This window comes from Aedes aegypti, chromosome 2 (genome assembly GCF_002204515.2).
Source record: "Aedes aegypti strain LVP_AGWG chromosome 2, AaegL5.0 Primary Assembly, whole genome shotgun sequence".
Lineage (NCBI taxonomy): Eukaryota > Metazoa > Arthropoda > Insecta > Diptera > Culicidae > Aedes > Aedes aegypti.
This window is the reverse complement of record NC_035108.1, coordinates 224,703,971-224,729,059: the sequence shown is the minus strand read 5'-3', so window position 1 is coordinate 224,729,059 and position 25,089 is coordinate 224,703,971. Positions and strand designations below refer to the sequence as shown.

Below are 25,089 nucleotides of genomic sequence, written 5' to 3'. Positions count from 1 at the left end.
TGGTCATGCTCTGTATGCAACTTTCTTTTGCCAGGTAGCTTCAAAAAGGGTTCAGGATGTTTTTTTTAAAAGGTCCAAATCTTAACGTTTCAAAACAAACCGGGTAATATGCCCTTCCCGTAAAAAAGGTCCACAACATCTTAGGAATGTTTCAAAGGAGAATTCCACCACTTGCTAAGCTTAAAAGGGTCCATTAGCACTCTTCTTCCGGTAAAAGTAAGTACAATAGCAAAGATTTACAACGATGCTTGCTTATCGGACAGGTTTTCAATATTTTTGGAATTTCAATTGGATGTTTATACATACTTCTCAAAGATCTAATATGCGCAACATCATTTTTACGCGGATATTTAAGATACGTAATCATATTTACATGTAAAAAAATCACAATCTGTTGAAAATGAAGTGGGGCGCATTATCCCGATTTACCCTACTATCTACCCTACAGCAATACGACAAAAAAGTATATGGAACGGAATTAACGAAAGAAACTTGCCTCCAGGATCCTAAGCTCCAAGTAGAGCTACCACTGCTCAGCAACTGAAGCCTCATTGCTTGTATTTCTAGCGCATTTTTTTTAGTTTTATGAAACCACCACCGTAGTTTAAAATATGTTTTGGGTCGATGCGTGAAGAAAATATATGGTGAATAAAAAAGAGAAAAGAATTGTATTACAAACTTCGTCAATATTAAAAATAGGTAAAACGCTCTTATCATTAGACTTAGGTGCAAATTTAGAATCGAAACGAATTATGACAATTATATAGCTTGAGTGATACATAATGATAAGAAATAGAAGAAAGGTTAGCTTTGTAGGGTGATATTGAGTCATTAGTTTAACCCGTATAGGCAGCGTCCATTGATTACGTAACGCTAAATTCGGAAATTTTTGACCCCCTCCTCTCCCCGTCTGTAACGCTTTTTGTATGAAAAAATTTCATTTCATTCATCATTTTTTGTATGAGCTGTAAAGCTTGAGTATATTCCCCCCTCCCCCTAGCGTTACGTAATTTCGGACGGCGCCATAGGTCTGAGTGAAAGTAAATTTAAGAGGAAAATAACCATCATCGTTTTGCAAATTTTCAAATCTAGTTTTTTTGCTCAAAATCGAAACAATGTTCACGAAAATCTATCATTGCATTGCGCTTACTCTCTGTAATGCAATGATAGATTATAAAGAAATTTACTTAAAATTTGAACGAAAAAACTGATTTTTAGTTTTCGATGATTGCTGATGGTTGAATGATGGATTCTTGAGCCTTAATAGAATACTTACTGCTCAGTGTATACTTAACGGATTTCAATAGGGGTATTCACCTAAAGTCGCGTAAAATGCAAATCTGCGTAACTGCAGCAAGGAAATATTTCAAACTAGTGGTCCCGGCAAAATTCGTCTTGCCGTCAAGTAGGCTGTTGGAAAACGATTTGATTCACCTCATACAAAATGACAGTTCCGTTCATTCTTGTTTTTTCGTCTTTTCTGGTGAATATCCTTGGATTTTGATCTACACAAACACGTCGGAACCCTTGTCGAACGAAGCGGAGAAAGAATCATCTAAATCCGTAGACCCGTTCGTAAGTTATTTCGCGACATACAAACACCATTTCATTTTTATTTATATAGATAGATAAAATATTCCTCATGAAGTGTCAAACTGATTATTTTTAATCTAGTTGTCTTTGGTTTAGAAGTAGCAGCTGTAAATCTGAAACTGTAAATGTCAATACAGTGGGATTCCGTTTTTGGCAACAAAATCGAAATTTTCAGTTGCCAAAAACGGAACCGTGCCAAAATCGGAACCCATTTTTCAAATTTCAAAAATATTATTTGGACGTTATTTCATCATCATTATGGATCCAAATGATGGCCAGACTTCCAAATGGTTCATTTCAAAGCGGATTTCCGTAAGAGAAGACTATGCTATAAATTTATAGCCCTGTCATGTTAATTGTGACAGACGCTCCACACACTTTTGATTGCTGATGCATCTTCAAAGATGTTCTATAAGCTTTATGTATAATATTTGTATACTTAGGCCGTGTAAAAACAGTAATCGCATAGGTGACCTTTATTCTAGAATTGAACAATTCCATAAAATAGTGAAAGAATACAAAAATACAAAACTTTTCATTGAAAACGTTTTATTTACAAAAAAGTTCTATGTGTTACAAAACATAATGATTTATCTTATTGATCCATATGAATCCAATAGATATTTGCAGGATCCCGATATGAAAAAAAAGAAACCTTTAAATCCCGATAAGAATCTTCAGGTGTCCGTTAAGAATCCACAGAAATCCGTTTACACTCTGAAGTAGTTCGCTAGAAATCGACAGAATCTTGCCTAGAAGTCAATTAGGAATTGACGTCTACCCAAGAGCTTGCTAGGAATTTTAAGCACAGAATTTCAAGCTCAGAATTTTAAGATTCTGCTGCGATATTGCTGAAGTCCATAAGGACTTCTAAGACCACCAACAGCAATCTCCATATTCCGCTGGAAACCTATCCAGAATCCTCAAGATTTTGCTAGAAATGTTCAGAATACAACTAGAAAATCACAGCATTCCGCTAGAAGCTTACAGGACGTCTGACACCTTAGGAATTTACAAGGAATCGAGAGATTTTGCACAGCGTCTCAAGCAACTAATTATATCTCTTAAGGATCCCGCAAGAAACCTTTAATGCCCAGTAGGAATAGATTTCGCTGAAAATTCCCAGAAAAACATACGATCCCATAAGAATTCTCCAGAATACGGTTAGAAAACTCCTAGACCTAGCATTAGGAACATTTTGATCCATGCTTAATTAAAATCTTGATATGGCATGCATTATAGTCCATCCTGAGACACATTGGATCGTTTCTTTAAATGTCTAACATTATACAGAGTCTCTAGCATATTAATCACACGCTTTAATTACCTTATTGAAAATAAACTGTGTTTGCATGCGTCATGGTGGCGAAACAGCGTATAGAAAGCTGGTGGGTCATTTATTAATCTTGGTATTGTCAAATAAATTCTATAAAAATCTAAGAGACCCGACTTTTTGCTTGGTTTGCTTCCATTGGATGCTTTTACATACGCTATGCATTCAATTCCACAATAAAAGGAACATGATCTGAAGAGGCGAGAAGAAATTTATCATAGAAACTCACAGACTTTTTGTTGCTCTTGTGTCGATGCTTGTGCTTTGTTCAAAAGAGCTTTTCTAAATTCGAAGAAGAATGTGTATCACCAAGCGGCATACTCAAGTGGGCTGGTCATACAGCGTGAATGCCTGAGAAAAGATATTGGAACTCTAGTTGAGTTACTTATAGAGATTGATTACTTTATGAAACGTTGCAAATATACGACCTTTTAGAAGTAAATAGGCGCGAACGGTTATACTAGCAGTTGGTGCAATTTGGGGGAATATCAAGGAAAATTGAGCTCTGAAATTCGATAAGCGTGAACCTGACTTGCTTTTCAAATGACTAACACAAACGACACACAGATATTTGCAAAAATTCACAAATTTCAATGGTTTTCAAAAATGTTGCCAAAAACGGATCCATTTTGTTGCCAAAATCGGGGGGTGCCAAAAACGGAGCATGCCAAAAACGGAATCCCACTGTATATATTTTTTTAATCCTGATATTTAAACTCGCAAATTAAAGGTTATTTAAGTTGGATTTTGCAATTTCACGACAAACAAATCGATATTTTTTTTTGTTGGGAGGTTAAGCCAGTGCGTCCATTGGTTTGAACTTTTGTGGCAATCGATATTACAGATAGTGGTAAATAATGTGATGGTTGGCGCACCAACGTTTCATGGAAAGCAACGAAGTTTGGTACTTACAAAATTTCATATACGACCGTTTTTTCCAGGGCACCTGGAGCTGATTCCGGAACATTACTTATGCTCCTTATTCATATTGCCCAAAAACGCCACTCGCATTTTAATTTGAATGATTTGATTGGGAGGAACTTTATTTTTATTTGATTTGAAAATGTCCACAGAGCACTGAGGTAGATAGCCAGATTATTATTTTTTTTACTCAATTTTTATGAAAAAAATGACATAACTATTCCCGGAGCCTCAGAAAAAAATCACGTCTCCGATATCACTAAATAGATCGTAAATTTCCGACCTAGATCAAGGTATCCAATTATGTAACCAGGACACATATGTTTTTCAATATAAAGAACGTGGAACGTGAATCAGCAATGGTTTGCCAGTCATGAAATACCGGATCACAGTGCAAGCACGTCTTGCTGGTATCGAAATATAAAAATGCATTTTCCGAATAAATACATACTAAGAACAAACTGTTGACATTTGTCAGATCGCCAAAGCGCTCTTGGATTGATGGGGTGTTGGTTTTCATCCCGAACATACCAAAATATTCCATTGGCAGTTTATGCAATGTCATGAAATATTTCAAATAACAAATTTAGCATGACTTACGCAGCCCTTTACGCTGTTAAGTGAATACCCCTAATAATATTTTGTCAGTACACATACTGCCGTTCTGCGTATATTTGTCCCGCGGTCCATAAGGTTTACATAGAACACAGGACAAGTAGGCGTAGAAAGGCAGCATATCTAGTTTCTTAAAGTGGACAGAGAAACTTCGAGAATGTGACCGGACTCATCCCGATGAGTCACTGGGACAGGTCGGAAAAAAGTGTTTTTTTTTTTGACATCCCAAGATGGGGCGGAAGAACCAGCAAAAGATTTGATAGATACTAATCCGTTTCAATTCTCGAAAAGAAGATATAAAATAAAACAGTTCGCAAAAATACGTTCCCATAAGTTTTGCACATATGTGTAGATATAAATTTGAAACTTATATTAAGTTTAACGTGTCCTGTGAAATCCGAAACTGGACATTTGTAGAATTAATCGAATGCATTAAACATGATTATCCATTTCAATCATTTCTCAAAAGGTTCGTTTTTCTTCAAATTTAGCCAACCTTATAGCCGATTCCGAAAACTATCTCTTTGACTTGAAATTTGCCTACCTATATGGGCACAAAAGCACAGAACCTTTTTCGCCTGACCTGCCCCAGTGACCCACCAGAATAACTCCGGCCACATGAGCATTCCCGAGTTCCTTTGGTCACTTTTAGAAAGTAGAAATATGTACAAGTAAACTGACAAAATATTATCGAAATCCGTTCATTTTTTGCTGAACAGTGAAAGATTTATTTTATTTCATTCACTCAGGCCTATACGGGTTAAGGGGGAAAGATCCGTATTTGATTTTGAAATTGAAAGCAGTTTTTTCGTTCAAAATCAACAAAAATTACACTTAACCCGTATAGGCCTGAGTGAAAGCAAAAATACTAAAATCCTCGCCGCTCAGCGAATTCTAAACGTATTCAAATGATTTTTTGTCAGTATACTGGCACACATATCTAGTTTCTAGAAGTGGCGAGAGAAAGCCGAAAATATTCCTGTGGCCGTAGTTATTCCGGTGGGTGACTGAGTCAAGTCGGGTGAAAAAGGGCTATTTTTTGGTACATGCCAAGTTACCTTCATTTATTTGTAATGGCAATCACTTTAATTTGCATAAATCATTAACATCTGATATTCAACGTTATAAGTGAAGAGTTTTGTACCGTTTAAAATACACCAGAAGTGACCACTCGGACTTAATGCCCGGAAGAACCGGCTATAGATTTGTTGGATACTAAACCGTTTCAATTCTCGAAAAGTAGAAACCAAACATAATTGTGCACTAAAATGCGTTTTCATAGGCATGGCACAGATGTTTAGATACAAATTGGCCTTTGTATTATAAATTTGAGGCGTCTCACAGTGCGTTGCTTCATAGACAAAAATCAAATTTCAAGTTATTTTACCCGGCGATAATAAGTATCCACAAGTGTTTACAGATAGCATCCGTTATTGAAACAAGTAATTATAAGCTACACAAAGCACTAAAACTACTACAACAAGCATCGAAAGTAACAGTTGTCGGAGTAGCAGAAAAACTAATTTTTTTCGCATGTTTTCAGCATTCCTTTCAACTAGTACGGAGAGTGTTGAAATCAATCTATTCAATCAAAATCTGAAAGAGAACATGGTTGAAGGTTGGTAAAGTATATTTGATGTGTTAAGAACACCAGTTTTACCTTTGAATATGAGAAATCGGCACGTTGAGTTGGCTATGAAATTAAACTTATGAAATACTAACATGTAGCTTTGATTAGCGATTTAAAAAAAGTTCCATCGAGTTCCACCCTAAATCACGTACAGACATGTTTCTTAGAGTGTCCTCTGAGAGGTCTGAAAGATACAGCTGCAACTCCCTGCAACTCTTCGAGATTTTTGACTATTTTTAGGTGTACTCCTTAACAACTACAAGTATGGAAATGAGTTGTTTGTGATAAGAAATCCGAAAATCTTGTAACGCTATGTGGTCACGGCTCAACCAGACATTATACCAGAGCAAGTTTATGCTTAAAATAATATTTTTTAAATGTAGTTTCCAAGATTATATTCAAATTTTATATTAAAAACCAAAAAAAAAAAAACGATTTTTTTGCACAAGCCGTATAAGTCACTTTTGCAGCTACGAATGAGAAGAGACTTATTTGCAAATAACTTCTTACAGCATTATGAGCAATAAAAGTACAAATTCCAAAGGTTTTCTTGGAAAATAATGAAATTGGCGCTTAAGACAGTTTTGCGATTAGGCGTATACTATATGTCATTTATGCAAATTTCAGCTCTTTTGACCAGAAACAACTTTCCCTTCCATACCAAAGTGCTCAAATGGCATAATCTACTAGTTTTGATTTTTGTCCCGCATCTCCATACATTCAACGCACTGTGCGTCTCGGGGATTCGAAAATGGTCATTTGTAGGATCATTCAAATGCAGGAATCATAGTTATTTAATTCACTAATTTCTTAAACCATTCATAACCAATACCGGAAATTATCTGTGACTTGAAATTTGCCTACCTCCAGGGGCACCAACGCACAGTACCTTTTTCACCCAACTTGACCCAGTGACCCACAACTTGACACAGTGAATAACTCTGGCGAAATGAATTTTTCCGCGTTCTTCTGGCCACTTTTAGAAACTAGATATGTGTGCCAGTGTACTGAATCATTTGAATCCATTAAGAATTCACTGAGCGGTGAGGGTTTTAGTATTTTTGCTTTCACTCAGGCCTATACGGGTTAAATATGTTCATTGTATTCTATTGTTCAACAGAAACACAGTAAACACATTGTTTATCAAATAGTTTTAGTTTTGAACAGGAAAACTGTTTGAAGTTTCGATGATGTCGATATTTATGTTGAAGTACAGTCAAATTTCCATGAGTCGATGCCTGAAGCGATCATCGACTCATGGAACAGGAATGATTTGGAAAGCTGTTTGAGCGGACCATCATAATCAAGAAATTTTATTATTAGTTTCTCCAAACGCTTTTAAGATTAAACAATTTTTGCTGAACTCCAAAACCTTGCATTTTAGCATAATTCATCATATTGGAAACAACTGTTGTTCAACCATTGTTTATGGAAACCCTGTTTTGGTAGTCAAATTGTCGATCAATGATGTGAGAAGGAAAGTTGAATGACAACTCAACATCACGTTTCCATACTTTTTTTATTTTGGGATGGGCCAGGGCTCGAAAACGATGTCTTACATATCTTCCTTACAATCTTTATGATAGAAATAGAGCTCTGACAACATTTCAGCCATTTCGGTGAGAATTTTAGGACGGCTCAAAAGTCGTTGTAGAAAAAATTATATGAAAAAACTTAAATGATACTTCCTCCAACAACAGTACAACTATATCATAACTACGTTGATTAATAAAAACATGATAACGTCTTAATCCTTCATAAGCTTTCATGAAGAAATTTGCTGAATGAAAAAAATCATTTTGAGCTAATTTTGTTTCGAGTTCTTATAAAAGTTTACTGAGATATATCACCATATGGAACAGGAAAATAGCTCACAAATGTATGGATATTTCACTTATCGGATTGGTTAAATTTCTTCGGAAACTTTCATCTCTATGGTTAATATATAAGTTTCAGCAAAAATAAAATTATTTTGAATTCCGAACTACGAAAAAATACAAAAAAAAAATAAAGTGTATCCCGTCTAGAGGCGTTATTTGTAAGGCGTAATGTAGCTTCTGCACATAAGGCTACAGCACGTGCACAGTAACAATAATGTTAAGTGCAAATTTTTATTTTTCTTTGGAAAATTTATCATATTGTAGTGAATATTTTCAGTTATATCTTAGAAAATATTTATTACTCAAATGCTAATATGGTAATGGTACTTGAATTTTCATTGCTTTCATCTTCACCGTGGTTTGGTCTAAACATATATTTAGAAATGCTATTCTGAATTTATTCTAGTTTTGATTTTTTTTTATTGATTGTTTTAGGATAAGTTAGTGATGGTTATCCTTTACCTAGGGCATGCTATTTTTTGGCTTTTTTCATCTGAAAACGGGCTCTACATTATTCTAATCTAATCTAAGTGCTTGCACAGTCAATACTGAAAAGCATCACGGAAATACCGGATTCAATTATAGTATTTATCTTGTCAGTATTAATATTTGCAGCATATCAGCGATTGAAAGGCCAGACCCGCTGTGCAGACAGATTGAAACTAACAGATTATTCACCTGTAAATAACAATCGTTAATTTTCGAATTTGCGGAAGGAAGAAACGGGGACAACCGTATCAACCGTTTCATCAAGGAATGATAGATATTGTCGTTGAGAGTGGCGTTGTTAAGAATGTTTATTCTCACTCAATTGTTATTTTTTGTGTGTTGCGGAGATGCAGCACAGTTATTTCTTCCTTATGTCCTGACTTTAAGGTGAAGCTTATGCGGCTTTACTCGCTCTCTAAAACGATATGATCCTAACCCGAAATAAAGAATGCCGTAAAGTAATGAATAATAATAATGAATAATAATAGGGTGCCGGTACCAATGGTTGTAATCAGTGGCGCAACCAAGGGGGGGTTTTGGGGGTCAAAACCCCCCCCCCCCCCCCCCCCAGAGCAGATTTTTTTTTTTTTTCATAAGAATTATCAAATATATTTTTGAAATTTAATATTAAAATCCACAAAACTGGAGCAGTAAGTTGTGTTAACAATTATATTGTTCTAAGTTGTGGCTTTCTTATTTGAAGACTTCGAGTGGACACTTTCTCGCTTTTTCTGATAAATAAGATACAGGTTTTTGAAGAGAAGTTTGTCAAACAAACATATCGAAACCGATTTAAAATATGTATTTTTCATCAAAATTCGATCTTGAAAAAAAAATCAGTTGGCTCAGCATTTAGCCGAATTTTATGACTTCCAGAGAGCACGTGAATTTCCGGATAAGCAATTCATTAGTTTTTAATGATTACAACTAAAAATCCTAGGAAAGGCTCAAGAATCCATCATTCAATCATCAGCAATCATCAAAAACGAAAAAGCAGTTTTTTCGTTCAAATTTAAAGAAATCTTCATGAAAATCTCTCATTGCAATCCAGATAGCAAGTGTAATGCAATGATAGATTTTCTCGAGCATCGCATAAATTTTGAGCAAAAAAACTGGTTTTGAATATTTGTAAAACGATAATGGTTATTTTCCTCTTCATGGTTCCGTTGCTGAAAAATCACAAATTTTCGTCTGCAATCTGGAAATGCTTCAATACCTGCAATGCTATTTTACCTTCGGCAAACTGCTAATGATAGTCGCAATGCTTTTACTGCGACTTGCGCTTAAAGATCATTCTGTTCGTTGAAAAACTTGAAAACGTATGTAAGGAACAGAACAGACGAAGGGTAATTTTCAAAGCCAATGTATGTGCGTGCCTCCAAATGTAGCCTGGAAAAACTTCAGAACAAGATACGAAAAATGAAGATCTGAATGATATAAGAATATTTTAATCCAGTTTTGTCATCCCTATTTAAAAAGTAGAATCTAAGATAATATTTGTAAAGAACGAAATGTTCTTTGGAACCCGAAGGGTTTTCCGTGACTAACAAAAGCATTTCGAAAACTTTCACTAGATAAAACAGATTCCCTTTGAGTAGCGTTGTAACTCTATTTAAAAATGTATGTTCGAGGTACAAGAGAATAGCCTAATTTTGCAAATGGTGTTAAGTTTTTTGTTTAATGTTAATCTAGCAATATTTTGCAATTTTTCTCTTCGAATTTTTTTACACTCGTTTCATTTTCCCAAAAACACATTATCTTCATGTTCACAAAACCCCCCCTAGAGCCAAATCCTGGTTGCGCTACTGGTTGTAATGTACCAGTAGATTGGACTATGGAATAAAACGTTCATTTTCTGATAAAAATGACATGTGCTATTCTTGGTGGATAGATCGTCTCTAGTTGAGTCGATTTGCCAAATTTTAGCTTTTTATTTCATCAAAAAGTCATATAAATAATTAAGTTTATGCAAAAAATTTTCTCCCTTGCACCAGCAGTTGCCGTCGTGTTCCGGTAGTGGATCAACGGGTCACGCTATGTCTGAACAAGGCGATTATAAAAATCGAATGTACATCGGATTTTTTCTTGCTAGAGATCAGTATTTGATCTATATTTTCATAATCGGAAGGTTTTAAAATATTCTATCGGTGAATTTTTTTTCCATACATTTTGTATGGGCTTAAATTTTTGTCGAAAAACGGGGTTTGCGTGGATTTTAGTATGAAAAATAGCTAAAAAGTGGAAAAAAAATCAAAAAGAAGAAACCCGATGTACATTCGACTTTTATAATCATCTGGTTCAGACATAGCGTGCGGGTGGAAGCAGTTTTAAAAATGGATGTATGAAAATGAAGGGAAGCCCCAGAGATGATCTTTATGCTTCATTCGAAAGATATTAGTTGCCGTTCCGAGGGAAGAATGTTATACCTGTGTAAAAATTTACCATTTTGTTTAAAATTCCTTGTATAATTCCCAAACGTCTACTACTGGAGCACTGGCGCAACTACTGGAACACGTGTACCAATAGTGGCTCAAGCGATTTTATGTTAAAAAAATAGTTTTATCACTCTTTTTTATATTTTTCCCATATAGTAGAGGTGGAAATCTTTCTGTTAACGCCAAAAGATCTCTGTTAAAGCTTTTCGTTATTTTGTTATGATTTTTTATAGCTTAGGTAGTCCACTAATGGCACCAGCACCCTAATTAAATTAATGTTATGTACGAAACCAAGTGTTTGCTTCTGAATTTTCATATAACACGAACCAAATCGGAGCTCATTCCATCAACCGGTATGACGATTTTTCTATCTCATTATTCTGTCTAAATTGCAAATTCTGTGAAAATTGAAAACTTCCTCTAAATATTTCATTGCTTTAAGAACTATCCGAATCACAACATTTTAGCGATCCAAAAGTTTAGAGATCTGCTTTTTTCGATCCCATCACTTTCACATCTAGAAGCAATCGTCAAACTTCACTTTTCAAACCGAAGCTGTACAAATTCCATTCTGTCTTCAGCCGGACTGCAACAATCATCCGGTTGATCATCCAATTAGCCACCCAAGCCAAATTTGCAACGAAACAACCTAAGAAGGCCGGCTCTTCGTCAATTAAGTGATTTGTAGGAGATGGCACCATCTTAAGTATACTCTGTTTTCTTTCTGTTGTAATTCTCAACATTGTAAACGTAAGAAACATGTGCTAGCAACTTATTCACTTTTGCTTTCCGGATCGCATTTTTAAACTCTTTACCTATGGTGTGGCATTTTTATTAATTATTTCATGGTCTGTGCACACTTATATGAACGATACCGCCCATGCTTTCAGATGCCCTCCTATTTTCGGTCATCAAAAGTTGATAGCAATAATAGCAATGCAAACGGCACCAATAACAAGTACTGTTTATAACATGTTGCATTACATTTTTTACGCTAGCTCAGATCTGGGTATGATTCGTATTGCTCAGGTTAATTAAAATTTGTGTGGAGAATAACTGAGTAGCGATGAAGAAAAACGAATCCGCTATTGCGAACAAATTAAATACTAATAGAAAACTGTTGATACAAAATGCACAGAAGCGAAGCACTTACGGAATAGCAATGCATATTATTGTGTGTCATCATAGGTTGGGAAATAGAACATTTTTATACAGTAGTAGAATTTCCATCATGATTTTCGTTAGTTTTATTCTCTTTTTTAGTGAATACCACACAGCACAGTATTTTACGATAGTCAAAATACAAAAAGTATTCTACCGTAGGGCGCTTTAAAAAAATAGAAATCCAATCTATAATTTCTTCCTTTTTGCAAGTTTCACATTAATTTGTCCATTTAATCCAATTGCAAAGTATAGGTAATGTTTAGTTTTTTGATAGTTTTTCAAACTTCCACTCGGCTGGTTAGCCGTAGGAGAAAAGCACTAATTTTCGACCTACAAGAATTCTTTTCCATTTTTCGGATTTCCATGCAAAGTATTCCTAAATCGTATGAATTGGTCGAAAATTAGTGCTAGGTCGAAAATTGGTGCTCTTACCCTATACGATAAATCATAATTAAAAAATATGCCTTATAAGGTTTGATATCTTATAGTAATAGCATGGATATGGTAATTCTAACGATGTTAGAATAATTTCAGATTATTTATTTATATAATTTTTCATACAAACCTTTCATATAATACCTTTAATTCCCCATCATAACGGATGAAAATTTGACCGGATTCGACTTTTATCATTGTCTTCTTTTTGTGGTAAATACTTTCTTACTGGGATACTGGCCTGCTTCTCAGCGTAGTGTTTTAAGGAGTATTCAACAGTTGTTAACTGAGAGCTTGCTTTGTCATTAATGTCATTGTTGCATTCATATATCGTTTAGCAGGAAAGTCAGGAAATTTCCTTCACGACAAGATCCAGAACCAACCGGGAATCGAACACAGATATCGTCAGCATAGCTTTGCTTTGTAGATATGGAATTCAACACAAGGCTTAGGAAGGCATGATAATTGTTTAAGGAAGATATGGGAGATGGGATTTTAAAAATTTGTGCACTTAGAATCGCCCTAATATATATTTGAGTGACTCTTCGAAAACTACACTACAAATTGTTCAAAATCTTCAAGATTTTCAACAGGATTTGGCAAGTAAAATTGATTGTCATCATGTTTTATAGTTGGAAGAAGATTATTCCTAGCTTAGATTTAAACCTACAAGTCCCTGATCAAAGGATTTTGGTATGAAATACAAAGAAAGATCAGAAGACATAGATTATACACAACAAGTTTACACGTATTAGTTATTAGTTATTCTTGCATAATGGATTAGTAATGATATATTAGTATTATTTTGCATTAGTGTAGTCTGAAGGATTTTGAGGAAGGCATTTTGATATAATGATAAAAATGTCTGATACGATTCAATAGATATATTTGCATAAGTTTTCAAACTCAATGACAAAGTTACTAAATCACACAGCAAATTAACTCAAATGAAACATTCTTAACTACTGAATGGATTGTAAAAGAAAAAAAAAACAGGAATACAATATGCTACATGGAAATACGTAATAAACTACTAAACTGGATAGTTGCTAAACAAACTAGTTTGATAAATAACACTAAAGATAAATGCACAATTCAATGAAACATCTTGGCATGCAACCATAGTTGGTTAGTGATGCGTCTTCTTGCGTCGAAAAAAGCTTTGATTGGTTTTGTCGTTTCTGCGTAAGTTTCCAGCGCTGCCACTAATTAGACTCATCGTGTCAGAAGAATGAGGAATCATGCTACTGCGTAGGCCGATGGGTTCAGCTGCGGATTTGTTAGTGTCAAGCGATAGCTTTTCCGGCGTGATCATCGTAAGCATTGAATGTGTGCGCTGAAGCTCAACTCCTGTCGCAGTGGAGGGGCGTTGGCGGCGATTTTTCTTACGCATAAAAGTGCCGCCCCGTGTAAGCGGTGAAAGAAGTTTTTTCGACGGAAGAGAATGGAACCGTTCGTTCACAATAAACATCGGATCATACTCACTGCTGTAGGTGGATGCCGACACCGTTGTCATCTGTTTCTGATATTCCAATGGTTTCTTTCCGCTCCAGTCAAGCAGGTCCCGATCTGCTTCTACAAGAAGGTAAATAGAATGAAAGAAGGAAACAAGACATCAATCAGTTTGGTATAAATTGAATCAATCAAATTAATTGATTATCAATAAGGTGTTTTGACTAATCCCTTTGAAACCTGTGTGAAGCTCATTCATAATTAAAAAGCAGCAAAGAGTGTAGGGAATGAAAATTCATCATCAAAACAGGTCCATTATCAGTAATCAAATTTGAATATTCTTTAGACGTATACAAGGCCGTTCCGTCAGTGAGAATCATTTGAATCCCGCCTCACATAAATATGAGTTTTATTTGACAGTAATCAAGAATGATACATTTATATTAAGGTGACTGAAATAGTAGATTACGCAACAAGTTGCAGAATGACGATTTTTACAGCACGAGTCGTACATATATCCAACGAGGCCTGCCGAGTTGGATAATTACGATGAGTGCTGTAAAAATCAAGTTCTACAACGTGTTGCGTACAAAATTTTTTGCAATGTCGTAGAAGACCACTTGAGGGTACCGTAATTCGGGGTGTAGTTGATCAGTGGGGAAAAGTTGATCATTCCCGTACCCACATGTATAAACTGTCAAGAGAGCTATGATCCGATTTCAATTATCACAATTTGTGTTATGTCACATTACCTGATATCTGCTCTTGATGTTTTGAAGTTCGTTTTTATATGCAAGATAATTATACCATGTAAAAACAGTTTTTCTATGAAATGTTTGATGAACTGTTGAAGGGTTCTTCTCCAAACAATCGACTATTGCCAAGGCTATATAAAAACACCATTTAAATAAACTGTCTCATACATTCCAGGTATATGCTGTGAACTCAGTTTTGAATTTGCATTGACGATAAAATTTCATTTTCAGAGAAAAAACACGTTATTTTTGTGAGCGAGTTGCTAATTCAAAGGAAAATTGCATACCTTTAGGCGTTTAATGCGGTGTATTCTGTAATTCACAACTTTTAACTCTAAAATTGACCGATTTATCATTAAGTTGTAAGATTTTTGAGACTTGATTCAGATTCAGTGAACCCAAATCTTTTGATTAGCATATCGCTTTATTTTACGAAACCTATCGCAGTAATTGATCAACTTCACCCCGGAATCAAAAACTCCACTTTTTGATTTCTAAAAAATATTTTTAATATTATGATAACATTTCGTCAAAATTACGTTTGTATAATTCGATAAACATTCAACCAGTACAGGTTTTAAAAATATTTGGATGAAAATACATGGATCCTACTGGGAATTATAGAACAAAATGGCACAAAAGTGATCAACTTCACCCCATTTTACGGTATCAGAAATCATACCGGAATGCATTCACCATTATTTAACAATTTCTGAAAAATTGTTGTGTCATGACGCAACTCAAAACAGTTGCGTAATAAGAAAGCGTTGCGTAATGGATCATTATAGCACTAGTTTCAGTTGCGTAATGACTATTGCCGCACTGTAGAATTCAGTGTTGGAAAGTAGGCCGTTTCATGACAGAATGGCGGGATGAAAAACAGCCTATTACGATGAGAAATTGCAAAAATGTATTGTATTAACTCGTTGCAGAACTCGATTTTTACAGCACTCGTCGTAATTATCCTACTCGGCAAGCCTCGTAGGATAAATTTACAACTCGTGCTGTAAAAATCATCATTCTGCAACTTGTACCGTAAACTACTATTTTGCATGAACATGAACATAATGCAAAAAACGTGAAGAAAACAAATTTGTTTTTTTTTTTTTTGGTAAAAGGCCCATATGAACATTGCCACCACTTCCCCTACTATACGCGAAATATGGAACAACGTTTTCAAACTTCAAGATAACTCCAGCTTGCCAACGACAATCAACAGACTTGGTGAAAGTCGCTAGTTTTCTTTTCGAAATCGAAGATACAAATTTTTCCGGACAAACATGTAAAAAGGGCCACAGTTTTCTATGCATTTAATTTTCATGTGTATTGGAAAAGTAAAAATATGGGTAGTCAAATACTTTATCTATTTTATCAGAATAAAATGTGCTCTCGCGACATTACATGTGAATGTTTATTAGATGATTCTCATTCGATCTTTGTCATCTTTGAAATGCAAAATTTGAAAAATTACGCGCTTGTTTATGTATGTCCATTGTTTGAGATCCCGGCTAACAGTGACTTTTCGTGACATCAGAAATCTCGGCTCACCTTGACGTACAGAGATTACATATCGGTTTCTTCCTCTCAGGTTGTGGCCAATTTGCATTTAGATCAGAGCCTTTCAAGTCGGCTCGCAAGGCTTACAAGGCTGCGGATCCATCCATTTCCAGTTTTAGTAAAGTCAGTCGATGAAAAAAAAAATGGTTGCTTAAATTAAGAATTTCAAAGTGACCGAAAACATCGTTTTTGCTCAACACCGTTTATTTGATTGAAGGCCGAATTCTAAGTGCCCTGCCAAAAAAAATATCTCATTTGGATGAGAACTTAATCTAATGTAAATAATGGTGCGTACATGATTGGTATGAGATTTCACAGAGTTTTCGTGTTTTAAGTAAGTTCAAGTGATCCCAAACTTTTACACGGTGACTTGAATAACTATTTTATTATTAATAAAAAGTTTTCATATTTGTTCGCCGAATTTTTGCAAATGTCCCTTAAAGAATATAAGATAACAATTCTAATGACACATTGATTTGAAGTTTTGGTTGATCCAATGCGGAGAAAATTAGCAATGATTTTAAGCGTTTTTTTTAATATAAGGGGGAAATCTGCAAACAGATATTACTCTTGGCCTCATACCCTTATCTCTCCGGAACCGGTATTTTTTCGGGGAGGAATCAGATGATTTTTAGGTGTGTTCTTCGAAAAATATCACATCTTCAATTAAACATTTAGTAAAAAATATTCAAAATATGTTTTTGTCCAAATACCTAAGAAGTAAGAATAACGAATTGCATTTCGAATGCGCCATTGACAGTTTCAATATATATGTGAGTCATAGAGATATAAACAAAAAAACATGTATATTTTTTAGGAGGTGAACCCAAACTTTTGCACGGGAGTGTATATCCAGCGGTTTTATAGTAGAAACTCAATCATACTTTACTGAGTTTTCACAACAGATCCAAACTCAGTGAACTTCCGTAACTTTGGTCTTCTAATTTATTGAACAATGATAACTGTTGATCAAAATTTGCTATTGAGGACTTTTGATCGACCTAACATAAAATGGGTTACAACATATTTCTTCCACTGTGTTGAACAGTTACTTTCAAAATCTAATCTAATCTAATCTAAGTGCTTGCACAGCCAATATTGAAAAGCATCCTGGAAATACCGTAATTTCTTACAGTTACTTTCAAAATGGATTTAAATTTGAACTGTTGTTAAAATTTAAAGAAATACATATTTTTTCATATCCACGTGGACTTTTGAGGAGGGGGCTAGGGGTTGAAGAAATGTCCACGGGGAGGATGAAAATGGACAAATTTATGGGCAGAACTGGCGCTGCTAAAATTGTAGGAAGACAAACGCTGGTGTTACAAAATTCCGTAACGCACTGTACCGTCAAGCGTTCAACGATTTTCTAACGATGCCGAAAATACGATGACTGAATGGTGTTCTTATCACATTTTATCGATTGTCAATCAGTACTTAGTAATCAATCTATTTTTTATCGTTTGATTCTGATGTTTGGATTGATGTGCTAAGATTGATAGGATGGGAAATATCAAGAATAACGGGTTAGTTAGTGTGTTGATAATTTTGGCGACGAACAGAAGTGACAGCTAGTGAAAACAAATTTAAACGTGACACCATTATAACAAAATATATTAATAATTCACGTAGATAACAAAATCCACTCCCATTTTCCTCTTCACTATTCAAGATTCTCAAAACTAATTCGATTTTGTCACAGCACCGAAAGTGACTCCAATTTAGGGTTATGTTGATCAAATCTTTCCCCTATATACTAAAAGGGTGGCACTTTGGCCACCTAAATCCGATCAGTCCTGAGTGAAAAAAATATTTAAACCCTCACCGCTTAGCGAATACTAAACGGATTCTAATATTTTTTTTCAGTATACTGGTACACATATCTAGTTTCTAGAAGTGACCAGAAAAGCTTATTGTGGCCGGAGTTATTCCGGTGGGTCACTGGGTCAAAAAAGGCGGTTTTGTGGGGACATGTGAAGTTATTGGACTTAATGCTCTGAAGCAGTGCTGGGAATGGTAATAGTAGTAGGCTTGAATTTCGCGAAAATTACGTGGCTCTCTCAGTACAGTAGTTTAAAATCGTGAATCTCATCAAGTAGCCTATATTGGGTACATGATTTTCTCTAAATCAGTAGTGTCATTGAAGGCTCTAAATGCGGGAAATGCAGCGGGAAATAGAACATTTTTCTACAGTAATTTTGGGTTGCCCTTAGCAACGGGTGTTTTGCAATTTTCAAGGCTTTTTGCCTACAATAGCGATGGGCGTGAGTTTCACTGGCTCCGCTGACTGTGATTGGCTTTGTTTGACTACTGTACTTGACACAGATGTTTAAATACAAATTGGTCGTAATAATATCGTAAATTTGAGGCGTCCCGGGATCCGAAAACGGTCATTTGTAGGATCAATCAAATGCAGGACACATGGTTATCCAATTCAATCGTTTCTCAAAAGATTTACGGTGATGCGTTTTTCTGAAAACTCCTCGATATAGTGGCCACATTATAGCTGATTCCGGAAATTATCTGTGACTTGAAATTTGCCTCCGGGGGCACAGAAGCACAAAACTCTTTTCATCTGACCTGACCTAGTGACCCACCGGAATAGCTCCGGCCCAAGGCCATTCTCGAGGTTTTTTGGCCACTTTCAGAAACTAGATATGTGTGCGAGTATACTGACAAAAAAATAACTGAAATCCGTTTAGTACCTATTCGCTGAGCGGTGAGACTCTTAGTTTTTCTTTCTTTCACGGGTTAAGGAAAAGTTGGCGATAGTGCTGAAAAAATAATGGAATCTTCGTTTATTTTTGAAAAACAATCAACAACTCTCAGATTAACACACTAGATTTGCATTTCTCGTGAAATCACGAGAAATCATCAATGTTAATAGGGTTTTTAGCTTTTAATTTTTTAACGTTTTTCATTTGTTCAAGTTCAAAAAACGTTTTTAATGTGTTTTTTTTAGATTTTGTCACCCCTTGGCTTAAACTCAAATTTCCGTGTTTCTTCCGAAATGTCAGATAGGAACAACCTCCGTGTTAAAACTGAAAGCACTGTCGACTAAGGGAACGTCAAACATGATAAAACGCATCAAAGTTTAAATATGATATAGCCGTTATTTGAGCGGAAAATAAATTCTAATGTAGTTGCAGTAACATGCACGTTCGTGAACAGTATATAAAAAAATATAACAGTCAAACATCGTCATACTGAAATGATGAAATGTTCAGGGCAATATGTGCAGTTTTTTAGAACATTATTTAATTATTTTTCTATGAGTTTAGAACATTGATTTATAACAAGGCTATTTTCATTACCTTGTCAGATTTGGGGTTGCACGATGTTTGTGTGTGATAACTTTTCAGGCGTTTATGCGATTTTCAAGGGTTGCTTATTATCCTCAATTAATGTATGCAACACTTGGAATGAGCTCGTTCTAATGACTCATTACTGACCAATTATCGTTCGGTAAATTTTCTAACCAATAAGAACAAATTGTTTTGGTTCTTTATTCGACTGCACGTCTTCGTCACACATTGATCGCCCAGTTAAATTGAAGAACTAATGATCAAAAGCAGCTAAGGCCATCCATCACTCTTTTTTTTCTTCTGCCGAACAGTGGAGAAGGAATGATTTATAGTGGCATAACGGCGATGTATGTCTTCAACCTCTTGTCACCCAGAGTGATTTGGTTTGATTTATTCAATCAAATCAAATTTACACACATTGTCGTTTGGGTGACGAATGATCGACCTTGAACGGTTTCCTGTGCCAAAGATAGCGAATCAAAATAAATAGTATACTTACTGTAGACGTTACATAGCAGTTCAAATATGTCGTTCCGGCCAAATTGCATTGCGATGTGTAGTGCAGTGTAGCCCTAAGGAAAAAAAAGGTAGATACGGTTTAGTATTTGTTCATGCCGAATTAAATTGAGTCAAATTATGCGAAACAAATGTTACAAACATTGGAGATGGTTAGATTTAGATATACAGACCGAATAATTAGGTTATGTATAAGAACAAGTCCGAATCAGAAATCCGTAGCGAAATGCGAAACCACCGCAACGAAAGAGTTGAAAGCGGAAAATTATTGCGTGAATAATTGAAATATTTAAAATAGCAACAAACGGGACTGGCTGGATGGGATGGAATTGTTAAAATAAGCTACGAATGAGTGAGACGTGAGTCGATGAGATTGAAATGATTTGATTGACAGCTGACAAGCGGCATGTAAGTGTCACCGCCTTTGAAGCATTTGTACTGGGGAAGTTTTTGTTCCCTAATTTTAAACTTCATGAAACATATTGAAATATTTGAAATTTCGTTCCAGATAGATTTTTTTCATATTATTATTAAAACTATTCATTTTTGAAAAAGGGATAATTAATTTACTTTGAGTAAAATGTAATTTTTAACCTCTGCAAAAACGACTGTGCGTAACCAAAATGACACACGGAAGTTTGTAACTTTTAATTGTGTTGAGAGAAAAGGATGGAACTTTGATTGATGATAAACCGTTAGAATAACATAAGCAGTCACAAATTATAATTTGATTGTTGTAAACATTTCGGGTGTTGCACAGTATTAAAAATGGGATTTTTGTGTATAACAATACATATTTTTGTTACATTGTTGTCGTAAATTGCAAGACTATTCCATCTGTATTTTTGTGAAAATTGAGTGGACAATGTCCACTGGACATCAGCTTTCGACACATCTTCCAATGATCTTTCAGTTGCACTAACGAAAGCTTTCTTTGCCTTAAGGACTGTTCATTTTATAAAGTGGACACCTTGTGCACGCTGTAACTTTTTAATTTATCAATGAAATTTCAATCGGTTTTCTGCACATCGTTCGACTAGTATTGTACAATGTTGTGATAATAAAAATTCTCCAAAATAATTAAATTTCACGCGAATATGGAACAACGATTAGAACGGTCGATTTTTGGAGGTTATCAAAATCAGTGATTGTTAGAAATTGGTTGGAAAATTTAACAATTTATTTTGTTTATTTTCAAAAAAGGCTTGTTCTTCGAAAGCATCATCAATCAGAAGCCTGATAGAAAAAATCAAGTTATTTTTGGAACAACAGTTTTACAGATATAATAAAATCATTTTTCCCCTATATTTTTGAAGAAAACTATTTTAAATTTGACGGGAACTGATATGAGTAGAATTTTTTGGTTAATAGTACGTCCTGACGGAAGTTCTTATGTAGTATAAATATGAAAAATAACTTACGCCTTCATAGAGATACTTATTCAGTCCCTACGTCACATTTAAAGCACAATAGAAAAACTCTCGTTTGTACAAATAGTAATCTTAACTAGTTTTGAACACGCTTTTTACTTTTCTCTATTGCTGGGAGTGAAAGGATGGTGTATCAACAAATTTGGCCATAAATTGGTAAATCACTAAAGTTATCTAATGTCAGAGAATGGTGGAATATAATTGATTTTTTTAAAGCTATACTTTTAGTAGAATAGTAAAGAATACGAACATACAATTTGTTCAAAAAATTAGGATTTTTGTTTTGCGAAAAATAATGTTAAACTTTGACGAACAGCTTTTCTTAGGAGTTTTTGGAAAAACTATTTAGCTCTTCAACCAAAAGCATTTTCTAAGATCTTATATTTTCTTAGCATTGTAGAATAATAGTTGAACGATGCACAGAAAACCGATTTCGATTTTATCAAAAAATAAAAAAGATATAACATAAACAAAGTGTCCACTTTATAAAATGAACAGTCCTTAATCGGCATATTTTTCACATTCATATACCGCGTGACAAGCACAAAGAAGAAGAAGGGAAGGCGAGAAAATTTTCTTTACGAAAAAATGATCCATCAGTGGGATTCGAACCCACGACTAGACGGGGTTGGTGGTCTGATGGCTACCGCTTCTGCTTCATAAGCAGAAGGTCATGGGTTCAATCCCAGGCCCGTCCCTTTCCTCGTACTTTGTAGTTATATATCTCTCACTTGCCTCTGTCTTCCATTCTAAATCTATCACACTCAAACTATTCGTTCACAGCAAACGCTAGAACCAGAGACGGACAAGAAACCGTTTCCCTAACGCTTCCATTCTTCCACGCGCATGCCTTTCCTTACACCTGATACATAGGCAGTCTGCTAACCACAAAAGCAAACCCCTCTGCCATGCCTTTCCCCCAATCCATACACTCCCGCATGAACTGGCTTAGATGCAGTGGTATATAGGGTCTACGTGGGAGGATCATCAATTCCTCTCCCTTCCCCACATTTGTCTGCATTCTGACGTGGCAGGCACCATTGTCGCTAAAAATAGAAGATCACCAGCACTTATACACTGAAGATGCCTGTTAGTCCCAAGCAGTCATTCGGTTGGTTCCTTGTGTAAGTGTAGCTGATCTGGCGATACTGGAGTAGCATCCACGGGCGGCCAATCAAGCTCAAGCTCAAGCTCAACCAGTGGGATTCGAATCCACGACTATCTGCTTTGTCCTGATGAATACATGCGCGTTTACCGCTACGTCTATGTGGGCCACTACAAGGTACATGCAGCCGTAGAGTAAGGAGGGAAAAAAGTTCGACCTTAGTTGAATAATCAATATTTTCAGAGAAACTATTGCCGTTGAAAGAAAATAAATACCACACAGTGCACCTTCAGCATATTGACTATAATTTTACAGAACAAACTTGTGTCAAAATCTTTGGTTATAGGGTAAGTGTTCCCTTAGTTGTGGGCGTTCCTATAGTTGCGGTAGTGTCGTTTTCACTGATTTTATTACATTAGCCACAGAACCGACACTGCCAATCGTATTGGCTTGTTGATACACGGAATAGTTGAAAAGAATGTTCAAATTGCTTTTAAACTGACGAACTATCACTAAAATTGCTAAAACTGTTCTTGCTTGTACCAATAGTTGCGGTAAAGTGTTCCTATAATGGAGGATCCCATAAGAAAACCACGGATACCGCAACTATAGGAACACAAATTAAAAATATACCGCAACTAGAGGAACAGTGTATCAATAGTGGAGGTATTATTTTTCACTGACATGCCGTGGATTACTGCGATGAAATATTTTTTCTCATTAAGTCAATGGTCGTTACTTCCCGTTACAACATTAACATGTAGGGGAAGTGGTGGTAAAATGAACAGGGGTGGTAAAATGAACACCTTGACTTTTATCGAGAAAAAACAAATTTCGATGAATTTTTATTATGCACGGACGATTTATAGCATAAATTAGAGTGTTCGAGTTGATTGAAGTGAATATATCAACGAAAACTAAGATTTTAGGAAATCACGTTTGAAAATTAGTATTGACGTAACTTTTAGCTAGGAAGACTTGAGGTTTTTCAGTGAGGTGAATATCGTTATGATATGAGGTCAAATATGATACCTTTAGAATTCTTTTTGAATGGGTTACAATCATTAATGGATATATTTTCGGTAAGGCAATACAATTTTTCAGAAATATTTGTTTTGCTCACGTGTTTTGCATGATGTTCATTTTACCACCATCAGCTGTTCATTTTACCCACATAGTGCAGCTAAAATGAACATTTACATCGTGTTTTGCTAGCGACAAAAATATGAGAAAATTCAGCTATTTTAGTCTGAATTCGTGTCCCTGCTATAGATAACATCCCTGTTTTTGATGTTGTGGGATAAAACTTTACAAATTCCTCGTTTTTCTATCAGAAACAAGATGATTTCCTTAAGGTGTTCATTTTACCACCCCTTTCCCTACATTAATTGCGCTTCTTGAATTTAGGCGGTTTAACAAAGTTCGATAGTGCTTAGTACCTCCACTATTGGTACATCTATTCTAACAGTTTTAAAATTGATTGTCTTAACCGAACTTTTGCCCCACCGGTGGAGCAAGAGTTCGAATATAGTGTAGGGAAAATATTCGCTGGCTGATACACAAAATATCGATATTGTTATGACAGGCATACTGACCGAAGTCAGTGAAGATGTACAAAGAATCAACTAGAAGATCGGCTGGGATTGGCCATAATCTTCTTCAGTGTGCATAATTCAGTGCTTCTATTTATACAGGGTCAATAACGACGCCGGCCACGTCCGTGCAGCCAGGTGGGATTGGAGAAACTGTGTAGAAAGTAGAAGAAAATTTCACGGCACTTGAAGTGACGATCCGTGCAAAGTTTGTGGAACAAATTACTAAACGCAACATTCCTACAGCTGTCAGGACGAAAGCATGTGTTATATTTTACTCAAATGAAAAAAAAAAAAACTGGGGTGTTTTGATAAAAAAATCAAAGCATACATAACTTATTAATAAGAGTTTATGCCGGCACTCACAGTGACGAACCATTCATACATATTTTACAGATTTGAAATAAAAGCATGAAACGAGCTCACCAATTGATCTTTCATCCTTGACTGAGCAGCAGCCACAATCCACTTTTAGCATCACTTAATGCGTACAGACTTACTGAGAAAGAAATCACTCTGGAGACGCGAGAAAAATAACACATTTGCTTATCATGCGCTCTGATGACACAAAATAAAACACGAATGCTTAGGTTTTCACGAAGCACTCCAGTGCCCAGCAGAACGCGCGAGTCCAAACAAAATCAAACATCCTCACCAGCGCCACGAAATCAAATAAGATTTTATTTTATTTTGTTCTATGCATTGAAAGTTCGACCAAAAGTTACATCTCAAAATTACGTCTAAAAATAACAAATAGCCATAACATTTCCAAATCTCAATTGATTTCTATAATATTTCAAGTGAAAGTGCCATGCTTGAATAGCTTTCGAAACACCATGACCATGACATTTAAAAAAATTGTTTTGAATTGAGCTAGAAATC

General features: G+C 35.4%; 1 protein-coding gene across 3 annotated transcripts in view; it reads right to left on the bottom strand.

The window, feature by feature from the left end:
• The window catches only part of LOC5572905 (ankyrin repeat domain-containing protein SOWAHA), a 408,139-nt gene that overhangs the window by 13,480 nt on the left and 369,570 nt on the right, over nucleotides 1-25,089 (bottom strand). For 2 of the 3 annotated variants that reach the window (XM_021844137.1, XM_021844138.1), the window contains exons 9-10: nucleotides 20,064-20,136; nucleotides 13,981-14,070 (exon numbers count right to left, since the gene is read on the bottom strand). In XM_021844137.1, coding sequence (XP_021699829.1) covers nucleotides 13,981-14,070; nucleotides 20,064-20,136 — 163 coding nt within the window. Of the gene's footprint in view, nucleotides 1-496; nucleotides 564-13,980; nucleotides 14,071-20,063; nucleotides 20,137-25,089 lie in introns of all 3 variants that reach the window. The other variant, XR_002500339.1, reaches the window with a different exon arrangement.